The sequence below is a fragment of the Sebastes umbrosus genome, chromosome 9 (genome assembly GCF_015220745.1).
Source record: "Sebastes umbrosus isolate fSebUmb1 chromosome 9, fSebUmb1.pri, whole genome shotgun sequence".
Lineage (NCBI taxonomy): Eukaryota > Metazoa > Chordata > Actinopteri > Perciformes > Sebastidae > Sebastes > Sebastes umbrosus.
This window is the reverse complement of record NC_051277.1, coordinates 2,703,319-2,715,450: the sequence shown is the minus strand read 5'-3', so window position 1 is coordinate 2,715,450 and position 12,132 is coordinate 2,703,319. Positions and strand designations below refer to the sequence as shown.

Here is a 12,132-nt window from a genome sequence, read left to right as displayed (position 1 = left end):
AAAAATTACTTTAAAAAAAAAAAAAAATTATGATGAATTTAAAAAGGACACTTCAACACTGAGAGGTTTTCTTTTGTGTACAGGAGAGTTTCACACTCTGGAGGAGAGATGGTAGATCCACAAACCACCACACGTATCCTTTAACTGCAGGTAGTATTCCCTTTAAAGCCAGCTTAATGTCTAACTTACAAAGAAAACTACATTTTTTCACCTTTTAGGCTTTATTTACAAAAGCAAAGATAAAGCCTACAAATGGCCTCTTGAGGCTGAGTCAATCTCCAAAGACCTCCATGTTAAAATGTCCAACTTTACCTCAGAAATAAACATGTTAACAGCCTGATTAAGGCTTAAAGTTTGGCATAATTGAGGGTGTTGCCACTTTGAGTGACAGGTGGATGTCATACCAGGTGTTGCTCTGTCCACACAGGGAACGTGAGTAGCGCGTGACGGCTGCCTCGCTAAACTGATGCGTACTTCTCGCGCGGGTTGTCCACACTGCCAGTATTTCTGCAGCTGATGCTGCTGTCAGCTCTTTCTTTCTACATAGAGTTGCCTTTCATAATGACCATTTCATTTCATTATAAATATAATTTATATTTATTTCAGACAGAAAAAGGTTAAGAAACGTGTGGTAATTTATAAATAATAGTCCACAATTAAAACCCCGTACTATATTTTCGTTCATGGAGCTCTGCAAGTCACTGCATGTTCTACAACACTGCCCTGCAAATATTTCAGAATAAAAGCCTTGTGTTAACAAATGAAGGAACTCAAAATAAACTACAGTGTGTGTTCGTGGTGATGGAGGAACATGTGACACAGTGGTTTTGCTCTTTTAAATGACTTGTTGAGAATATAGATTATCACCAGCCTCATCATCCTGTAATCAACCTGCACCTCACCGTCCGTCTCGCGGCAAAAACACATCAAGCTGAACTTCACAACACTGAAAGCCGCGAAACACTGAACCAAACTGAGATGCAGCCTCCTCCTCCTCCTCCTCTCTCTCCTCCTCCTCCTCCTCTCTCTCCTCCTCCTCCTCCATCTCCCTCCCCGCTGCTGCACAAGCTGCTTTTCTCTCCCAAGTCAGCCAGAACGTCAACGATTGGCTAACACGGTGATCCACGGCAACAGGTGCCAAAGAGTCGTTACCGCGGCAACAGTGGCACTTTGCATCAGCTATACCGGCAAATTGTTAAAAAAATTATAGAAGAGGCCGACAACACGCAGGAATCCTGAGTTTTTAGCTGAGTTTAAGAAGCAGGAACACTGAATAAAAACACTGAGAGCAGCGATGGAACTTGTACTACGCTGATTAATATTTTATCTTTAAACAAACACTCACTGAAACAGTCTTCATGTTCCACTAAAAAAAATTTAAGTTACTCTTAGACGCGTCCATTTTTTTTTATTTTCAAGTACAGTAAAGTATTATCAGCAAAAGTAAAAGTACTCATTATGTGATATATTATATGTGACATTATTCGATTGTTAATACTGATGCACAGTAGCCTAAGCAGCATTTTAGTAGTAGTTTTCTATAGTTTTAATATTTTCCAAATAAATAGTGCAATAAAATACCTACAAATACCTCAAAATTGTACTTAAATATAGTATTTGACTAAATGTACTAAAACAAATGTTGGTGACTTTGCTTATTAAAAATGATTGAGGTTACATTTATTTATTATTTTTTATTTGCCCGTTTATGATCAACAAATAGCATTGTTTTATTTTTCAATTAATGAATAAATTAATTTACTTCTTTTTTTATTTATTTTTAGTTCTATTAAACATTCAGTACGTAGACTGCTTCCTGTTTATTTTTGAAAAATATTTGTTTTATAATTTTCGAACAGGATTCCATCGCGGTTACCATGGAGACCATCAGTCAAACGTGCATCTCTGAGCTCGGTGAAGAGGAGACGGCCATCATCACCAGCAGGACTCAACTAAACTTAAACTTCATCAACACACAAAAAACGGTAAGAACAGTTCAGTATTTAATGTGTAATAAAACTGTAAAATATTTAAGAAGAAATCAGCTGATTTATAAGTTTGTTCTGTGAATTGTATCAGAGGCTAAGATTGCTTCTACTCTGTTAAACTAGAGTTAACTTTTAGCTGGTGTTACTTATTCTCTATATAATAATTATTTATTATTTATTTATTAGTTTATTTATTTAGTTAGCCGTGGCTATCTCTCCAGCAAGCTTTAAATACACGTAATAGCTCTCTCTCTTTATTTAGCTGTACAGAAATTATACAGTATTTTTCCTTTTTTATGGTAAAAATAAATGTGAAAATCTCTTGTTAAACGCTGTTAAATATAAATTATTGTTTATCATTTTCACACAGATATTTCTAATTCATTCCTAAGGTGCAGTTGTTTTAAAAAATGCAGTGAGGAACGCTGCCTGTGTGTTATTATTCAAAGTGTCTGACTGGATTATCTTGCTTATGGCCTCTTGTTGATTCACGTTTCCCCGTTGTACTGTCTGTATTTCATGATGACAGAGTTGACTCACAGATGGAGGGATGTCTGGTTGACGTGGAGATAACCAGCAGCAGCACAATGAGCTCATCAGCAGAGGTAAAGGTAAAAACATGCCGTCTATCTATCTAGCTAAAACAAAGAAGTCTCATTCATTTTTTCCCGTAGACAATGTTACACGACTCACAGAAAATATTTGATAAAAAGTCATAGGTAGGAGTCAAAAGGCCTGTGTACATACAAACTTTGAGGTATTAACTACAACTCCCAATGTGCATTTCTGCAAGAAACATCCAATCACAGAGCTTAAAATGACCGAAAACACAATCTGCAGCTTAAAGGTCCCATATCGTGCTCATTTTCAGGTTCATACTTGTATTTTGTGTTTCTACTAGAACATGTTTACATGCTGTAATGTTAAAAAAAAACTTTATTTTCCTCATAATGTCTGCCTGAATATACCTGTATTCACCCTCCTGTCTGAAACGCTCCGTTTTAGTGCATTTCAACGGAATTGCGTTGCTAGGCAACAGTTTGGGTCCATGTTTACTTCCTGTCAGCTGATGTTATTCACATCCACTGCAACAGGAAATAAACTGGGACACATTTAGAATGTTTACGTTTAAAACCGTGTGATGATCTATATATATTGTATATTTGTGACATCATAAATGGACAGAAATCCTGATGGCTTGTTTCAAACGCACAATTTCTGAATACGGGCTGTGTTTATTTCTCGGTATATTGAGCGTTTTGATAGGTTAACAGTATTTATATATCACTTAAACCTGCTTTATAATATAAAAGACATGAAAATCTCACTTTTTACAATATGGGACCTTTAAATCTATTATTTATTTTTTAAATTCTGTGTTTAATTGTGGGTGAATTCAGCAACTGTGACGCTGTCTTTTGTTCTCAACTCTACCGACAAAGTTTTGAATTTGCTGCTGCTCTGATTCACAACTCTGATTGTCCTCTGCTCCGTGGCAACGGCAGCCGAGGCTCATGGGTATTGTAGTATTTAGACCCCCAGGAGTCTGAAACTGGGTACAAACACATGCAGTACAAATGTGTTATTTTCTCCAATTCTAAAATGATGTGTTTGAATATATTTCTGCATCCTGGGGTCCCTAAACAGTGTTGAATTCCATAAACTGGGTCTCACTGTAAAGCTGAGACTCTGGTGGATCCAATGAGCCCAACTGTATTCATGTGTGATGATGTTAGTCCCCATAGGAGACATTTCATTGACCTCACTGTATAAAATGACCTGTGGTGACCTCTATGATAATCACAGCCTCATGAAACTTTACAGCCACAAACTAGAGACCTAGAGCATTCAGAGGATGGATGGATAGGACTAGAGACCTAGAGCGTTCAGAGGATGGATGGATCAAACTAGAGACCTAGAGCATTCAGAGGATGGATGGATAGGACTAGAGACCTAGAGCGTTCAGAGGATGGATGGATCAAACTAGAGACCTAGAGCATTCAGAGGATGGATGGATCAAACTAGAGACCTAGAGCGTTCAGAGGATGGCTGGATCAGACTAGACACCTAGAGCATTCAGAGGATGGATGGATCAGACTAGAGACCTAGAGCGTTCAGAGGATGGATGGATCAAACTAGAGACCTAGAGCATTCAGAGGATGGATGGATCAGACTAGAGACCTAGAGCATTCAGAGGATGGATGGATCAAACTAGACACCTAGAGCATTCAGAGGATGGATGGATCAGACTAGAGACCTAGAGCATTCAGAGGATGGATGGATCAGACTAGAGACCTAGAGTATTCAGAGGATGGATGGCTTTCCTAGCTACATTGACAATAAGGGGTTTTCTGAGCAGTTTACACAACAGAAGCGCTCGCCATTTAATCGCCGAAAAAATGCAAATCTTGCAGAAATCTCCAAATGTCAAAATGTTTTTGATCCCAAATCACAGCATGGCTTTTTCTATGGTGTTCCTCAAGGTCTTGGTGTCTCAATGTGGTAATTTGGAGGGATTATTGATCATTTTTTATCAGTTCTTGAGTTGTAAAGAATTGTTAAATTTAGCACCAAATCAGCGTTGACTTCTATTTTCACACGGGACATGAAGAGTGGCCTATCCACCCCGACATCCTAACCTAGGTGGCGTTCGCCGCTCTTTATATTTTCCTGGTTCACGATTTGTGGGATTACTTTTCGTAGGTATAGCTAACGGACACCTGACCAGTATTATTAGTGAGCTCCTTCAATTAATATCCGCTTACATTCTTTCTATCTTTCTCAATCTGGTTATTTTTTCGCTTCATAGAAACAGACGGCCACAAATCCAGCCGGACCTCACGGTGAGGCTGAGGAGAGTTTTTTAGGAAGACAAGTGGATTCACAACATCAGAGTGCTGAGACTGTGGAGAAACCATACCGCTGTGACTGGTCTTTCTCAGAGAATCTGAAGTATCATCAGCGTATCCACGCTGGAGAGGAGCCCTACACCTGCGACCAGTGTGGAAAGACTTTCACACAAGCTGGAAATCTAAAGACTCATCAGCGTATCCACGCTGGAGAGAAGCCCTACACCTGCGACCAGTGTGGGAAGACTTTCACACAAGCTGGAAATCTAAAGATTCATCAGCGTATCCACGCTGGAGAGAAGCCCTACACCTGCGACCAGTGTGGGAAGAGTTTCAGACATCATAACTCTTTAAAGGCTCATCAGCGGACTCACTCTGGAGAGGAGCCCTACACCTGCGACCAGTGTGGGAAGAGTTTCAGACGTGCTGGAAATCTAAAGACTCATCTGCGTATCCACACTGGAGAGAAGCCGTACACCTGCGACCAGTGTGGGAAGACTTACAGACATCGTAACTCTTTAAAGACTCATCAGCGGACTCACTCTGGAGAGGAGCCCTACACCTGCGACCAGTGTGGGAAGAGTTTCAGACATGCTGAAACTCTAAAGACTCATCTGCGTATCCACACTGGAAAGAAGCCGTACACCTGCGACCAGTGTGGGAAGAGTTTCAGACATCGTAACTCTTTAAAGATTCATCAGCGGACTCACTCTGGAGAGGAGCCCTACACCTGCGACCAGTGTGGGAAGAGTTTCACACAAGCTGGAAATCTAAAGACTCATCAGCGGACTCACACTGGAGAGAAGCCCTGCGTACACCTGTGAGCCTGAACTGGGGGAGAGATTCTTGTTGGCACCTGAACCGTCTGGATGTCTTTGTAAAAGTTGTCCTGAAAATATTTCAATAATATTGATACTGCATGCAATCTGTGTCATCTAGTGTTATTGTTGCTTTACTTCGTCAAATCATTCACTCAGATTTAACCCAGCTTAATGTTATTTGATCGAGTTCACGTATACATTGTGTTTTTTTTTATAAATATATATTAGTGCAGTGCCCGTCCAGAAACAGGCCGACTGCTCGGCCTCTTGCAGCGTGGTTGAGAACTGCGGTACGGTTGCTTGTACCCGCCAAGTGTGGAGTTGATCACGTTTCTTAAGATTTGTGAAGGGCAGTCATACATACACAGATAGATTCCTTCCTTTACAGACAGATGATGCTGCTACTAGGGCTGTGTGTTGGCAAGAATCTGGCGTTACGATACGTATCATGATACCGGGGTTACAATTCAATATATTGCGATTAGGGATGCACCGATATAACTTTTTTTCAGACCGAGTACAAGTACTTAAATTTGGGTACTCGTCAATTAAAGGAGTACCGATACGAGTACTTCTCTGTGTCTAAAGACCCTCGTTAACAGCCAGCTGGAGGGTGTGAGCGACACACAGCAGGCTGGGGAGTCCCGCATACGAGGCGGTGCGCGACCGGCTCTAGGTCGGCTTGGAAAGGCTCGGGGCGAAGGTGGCTCGCTGCCGCAGCTTTACGGCGCTCCCTGACCAGACCTTGCCGCACCGTGAACAAAGGACTCGCTACGCTCTCTCTCCCCGCTGGGGGTGGGATGGGGTTCCCTGCTACCGGTGCGACTGTCGACCGGAAGGCACATAAGAGGACATACACTGAGAGGGTGCATCTCTTTTCCAATGAAATAAAATATTGTTAATCTTTGCATGTTAACTATTAAAGGCAGGGTTGATGATGTTCTCCAGTAGACACTATCTGTTATATTGGTTGAAATGGTCTTTACACCCCGACAGCGATCCATTACTGATGAGCTCTGAAAAAGGACCGGAAAAAAGCCGTCATCTGTAGCTGCTGTAATCCTGTAAAAACGTCTACCAATCACTGCCTCACGGTCCGCTTGGAAAGAACCAATCAGATGCCTCCCTGCCTCCCTGCTCGTTCTCTACCCTTGGCGTGCACCAGCCTGAACTCAAAGCGCGTCGCCGCTGCACGTTTCCTGGAGAATGGAAGAGAGAACTCAGCCCTGCAGCAGCACTGCCGCGGTTACTTGTCATGAGGTAGCGTTGTTGAGTTGAGGTCCTCTCTCCGCTCTGTGTCTGTGAAGTAGTTACGATGCAGCGGTGCTCGTGCATGTGTGTATTCTGTTTTTACTTTTGCAGTAAAAACATAATAAACAACAATACATAATATCGTGATACTCGATATTTTCTTACATCCCTATTTGAGAGACTGCATTTCCTGTTTTTAGGCATTTCCCCCAGTTTAACAGAAGTAAGAAAGAAGTTTAAATTGAATGAACATTACAGATAATGAGATCATCAGCGTGGATGTTCTGTCTCAGTCAAATGAAATATGTAAACTGGTTGCAGACCCCTGAATCATGACTCAAGTGGCACAAAATGACAATTCAGACTGATATCAGGCTAAAAACAAAAGGTCAGCTCTGAACTGAACTTCTAACCCTGCATGGATGTATATTTATACTCTTTATTTATCACGTGACTGCGTCCCCGTGTCTGAACCAAGGTCGTGTATCCGACCGTTCCTCTCCCCGTGGTTCAGGCTCGCTGGGCTGCAGAGGCGAGATAAGGCGGCGGCTGAGTTCTCCTCAGAGCGCAGCGTGAAGTCTGTGCCGCTTTATCTGCATAACATTTCAACAAGATTAAACACTCAATCCGGCCGCTATCAGCCCCCCCCCCCCCCCCCCCCCCCCCCCCCCCCCAACAACACCTTCGCTGGATTTAGTTAACGGCCTCGGCAGAGACTTAGGACCGATTCGACAGCTTGGTGGCGGTTTCTGGATCTGTCAGGGTGACTCTGTCCTCTGGGTGTGTCCAGGTCAAACTGGAGAGAAGAGTTTTATGTGTACAAGGTGGAGAGGTCACTTTAAGAGGAACTCAAAACCGCCTACTACACATACTGACGAACGCAGTATGCAGTATGAAACGGTTAATGCGATGTATCTCGCAGTATGCTAGACCAGGCTTTAGCCTTTAAACCAGCTCTTAAAGCACTGGACAAAAAAAAGAACTCGTACCATTATTACAATATTATCGAAACAATACAATTTAGATTTGTTTGTTTACTCTTTGCACTGAACAGTTCAATAAAGGACAGCATGTGTTAAACTAGCTGTCTAATATTGTAGTTTATAAATCGGTGTCAGTCCTCCTGTCATTTAATCTGATCCTTTCCGTCTGTCTGCGAGTTGTGAAGCTTCCTATACGTCAGCAGCTGTGACGTCTAACCCGGGGACATCTTCGTCGCCCTGATCGATCTTCATCAGCGGAAAACTCATCAACCAAAAACTTTCACTGTCAGAAGACTCATTTTCCCATGATGCTTAGCATTTCCTGAGTGACTCCCTTCATATCCCGGCAGTACTCGTGTGTGATAATTTCTGGATAATGGATGTGATGTTATAAATATTTCACGTCGTCATGCGCAGACTGCGAGACTGAGAGGCGATAAATAAATAAAACGGTAAGTCTGTTCTCACAAGTAGACGCAGTGTTTTTATGTTTCCAGACTAAAGCTTTAGAATAAGTCACCTGTACATGTATGAGAGTGGAGATGTAGAGAGAGAGACGTCTGACAGCAGGAAAACAGAGAGATTCATTCTAAATAAAGAACTCTAATTGAAGGTATTTCATTTCATGCACAGTCGGTTATAAATAATGCATCTTTTGTGAATTCCCTCTGACGTTCTGTCGCTCCTGTGGTGAAGCTCTAGCAGAGTGAACGCATGACGAAATACTCCTCACACACACACACACACACACACACACACACACACACACAGTTTGATATCAGCATGCAAATGTTCAACTTCAAGTGTGTGTGTGTGAACATTTATTTTCTGGTTTCCTCCACAAAGGACCGCCTGGGGTTCGGCTTTAGTTCGTCTAATGGACATCAGATGTTGATTCCAGGGAAACTCTCACTCAGGGTGCTGAAAGTGAACAGCAAAATTATAAATCTGTCTCTCAAAAACTCCACTTTGATGGGTTTTTTTCACAGTAAATTTAGGGTGCTTTCACATCAGGGACAAGTGATTGAAGTTCACTTGACCCCAGAAGTCCAGTTCGTTTGATTAGTGTGAACCAGGAAGAGCGCCGGTCGTCGATCACGACTTTCGTAGCGGCCAAACGGTGGTACTGCAACTTCTGTGTCCGTCACGTGATGCCATTGGGCCCAAAAAGACTTTTCCCATAGACTTACATTGGGAAAGAGACGTCTGTAACTCAGCGGATCTCTTTTTTTTAGGTGAATTAACTCCCAAGTATGAACACTCAAATAGTCCTTATTTAAAAAGTTATGTTTTTAAAGTTGTAAAACGCACTAATGGCTGAATCCAGAGTTATTTTACCTTCCTCCGTTCATGTGAATGAGACACAGACCGAATCTGGAGCGCCAAGCCGTGACGACGGCGTGACGTTACAACCCTGTGACCGGGTCATGTGACCGAGCGGACGTTACTGCGCATGTTCCATGTGTCCCAAGATCCGGATACTTTTCCAGACGCAAGTCGAGCCATTCAGGCTTCGTGCTCCACTGAGCAACTTTCATAGGAATGAACGAGGCCCCGCCTCCAACGCTGGATCCTGTTCTCTTAATACATCCATGGTGTGAACGCTCCGTACCGTACTCCACAGGCACAGTTCGTTGATCCGAGTCCACTTGAAAAGGTGGTTTGGAGTACGGTTTGTGTGTACTCGGGTAACGTTAGCAGTCAGGGAGTAGTTGTGAAAGGGCCGCCGGTCTCCTCCGATCATTTGTATACATATAAAACTGTTTCATATCCATGTCTGTATATGTCATGGATGTATAAAGAGAACTGGATACAGTGTTGGAGGCGGGGCCTCGTTCATTCCTATGAAAGTTGCTCAGCGGCGCATGAAGACAAAATGGCTCGACTTCCGTCTGGAAAAGTACCCGGATCTTGGGCACATGAAACATGCGCAGTAGCGTCCGGTCACATGACTCGGTCACGGGGTCCCAACGTCATGCCGTCGTCACGGCTTGGCGCTCCAGCCTCAGTCATTGGCATCACGTGACAGACACAGACAAGTTGCAGTACCGCCGTTTGACCACTATGAAAGTCGGGATCAACGACCAGCGCTCTTCATGGGTTGGTGAGAACGGGTTGGCCTGTATGGTCCAAACAAACCGTGGCTATTTTGGGGGTGATTTGCCTGATTGACAGCTGCCTCAGCCTGTTAGCCACTTGGTTATCCCGCCTCACCTCCATCCCCGTTCACCAAATTAGGAATGTCTGACTCCAGTAGCTGACAAAGACGCTACCGACCCAAACTCCTGGATGCAAAACCACCATTGGTTGTATGTGTGGAACAAGAGGAGAGAGGGGGGGTTTCCTCTCAGCGTATAGCTCATACTGTGTTGGATGACTGACCAGAGCTGATGGCGGAGCAGTGCAGTGATAGCTGTGTAGATGTACAGAGGTCTGTTTACAGTAACAGCAGAGCGACAGACGGATCTCTGTCTCTCTGTGCAGCCGTCACTCAAACCTCTCAAAGCCGGAGATTCAGCGACGCTACGGTTTTATTCATCTGTTGAGCGCCGCCACATTATCTAACAACAGAACAGAGAAACGATGCAGAGCTGATAATGAAAAACTCATTCTCTTCCTCACACTCACAGTGAGCCTGAAGTCAACGCAGCGACAGACACACAGCAGATAATACTTGTCATCTGCTTTGGTTGCTGATATATTGCATTGTGATTAGTTATAATGTGTTTTTTGTTGTGTTGTCATGACAAACAGGAGCCTGTGAAATCAGCCAAACAGCAGTTGTACAAAAGCAGAAGGTTTCAGATTACACCGGTACATGCTACTAGCAAGTGAAACAGGACGTGAGCTTTAACGTCTCTCCTGCTCTCTGAATCTCAGGGCCGACGTGGGGATTGACTGTCCGATTGTACCACAGATCACAAGAATCCTTATTCCCAGAGGGGTTGTAAATTAACTTCTTTAGTCCTAGGGGGTGCTGGAAGGTGTGGTTCGCCTTAGACAGACGTACCCGAAATAAATGAAGAATAGCTCCACAACTAGCCGGTCTATCTGCATGATCCTGGTCTCTATGGATAGGTAACACCTCAGAGAATGCATCCCCAGTGTCAGTAACATTGTGACTGTTACTATGCCTGAGTAAACTGTGATGAACCAAAGGAAACATTTTTATCCTCGCCTAAGATGTTTTCTAGATCAGACAGTGGATAACACCATTATAGCAGTGATGTTTCAGCAACTCTCGACTACAACTGAGCCAAAGCAGATATAAATAACACAAAGCACATACATTCTACAAAGGTTTTAGTCCGGATAGGACCAGTAGGACTCTCCTTTTGGGACACTTGGATACCCAAAGTGTGCCAAATGGGGTTTTCTACCTCTTGAAAGGGAATCTGGCTATAAAATACTCCTGATATCCACTACAGGAGGCTATGAGCACACAATGGAGCCTTTGGCCATGACATCTACCCTGTTTATCATCACATTCTACCATTGTGCACAGTATAACATCAATAACAAAACAACTAAATTGTATAATTTTGACTCCAAATGGAGTAGTTTTATTATAATAATGAAATATTATCAGGTAGATAATAAAAAAATAAGATCAATAACAATGTGAATAAGATAACAGACTAAAACCGCAAAGTTCTATCTAGTGAAGCCCGTCTGTTAAACAGTGTTGGCCGCGGTCGGAGGACGCGGGGGAGACCGTAGCTTTGGTCTCCAGGGCCGGAGTCTCTGCTCCTCTGCCTGCCTTCACTCAGCTCGCTCCACCTCATGTGCATGCTGCTCACTCCACACTGCAGAAGAGTTAGTTTAGCTCTGAGAATATCTAGTGAATGTTCAGTGGACGTTTGTGCAGAAATAACTGCTGCAGCTCCTCCAGACCGACAGAGGTTTCCCGTGTCTTGTGAAGTGACGGGGCTCCGCAGAGAGAAACGTTATCGTCTCCGAACAAAACTCCGGTGTCGCCCCTGTTCCCTCCGGCCGCGGTCGGGAGACTGAGGCAGGAAAAGCCAACACTAGGATCAGCATTGATTCATGGAGAGACCTTCATCTGGTCAGCTAACATTACTGCCAAGCAGCTGAAATATAGAGTGATATTGTGCTTTTAGCTGACGTGTGTCTCCTCACTGTGTTGAGCGATGCTCGTTCATGTCTATGTAGAGCGAGCACAAGCGCGAGCAACAGGACGCTGACTTTCGTTGACTTAAAGGCCACAGGTGTCGCTGTT

At 43.4% G+C, this 12,132-nt stretch overlaps 2 protein-coding genes across 2 annotated transcripts in view; one reads left to right on the top strand and one right to left on the bottom strand.

Moving 5' to 3' along the window:
• Window positions 1–12,132, bottom strand: part of LOC119494052 (complexin-2) — a 58,748-nt gene that overhangs the window by 44,879 nt on the left and 1,737 nt on the right. The window lies entirely within an intron of this gene.
• Window positions 1,842–5,661, top strand: LOC119494903 (zinc finger protein 239-like). Its single transcript, XM_037781127.1, has 3 exons — window positions 1,842–1,985; window positions 2,518–2,599; window positions 4,798–5,661. The coding sequence occupies exons 2-3, from the start codon at window positions 2,531–2,533 to the stop codon at window positions 5,659–5,661; spliced, it is 933 nt and encodes a 310-aa protein (XP_037637055.1). The 5' UTR covers window positions 1,842–1,985; window positions 2,518–2,530.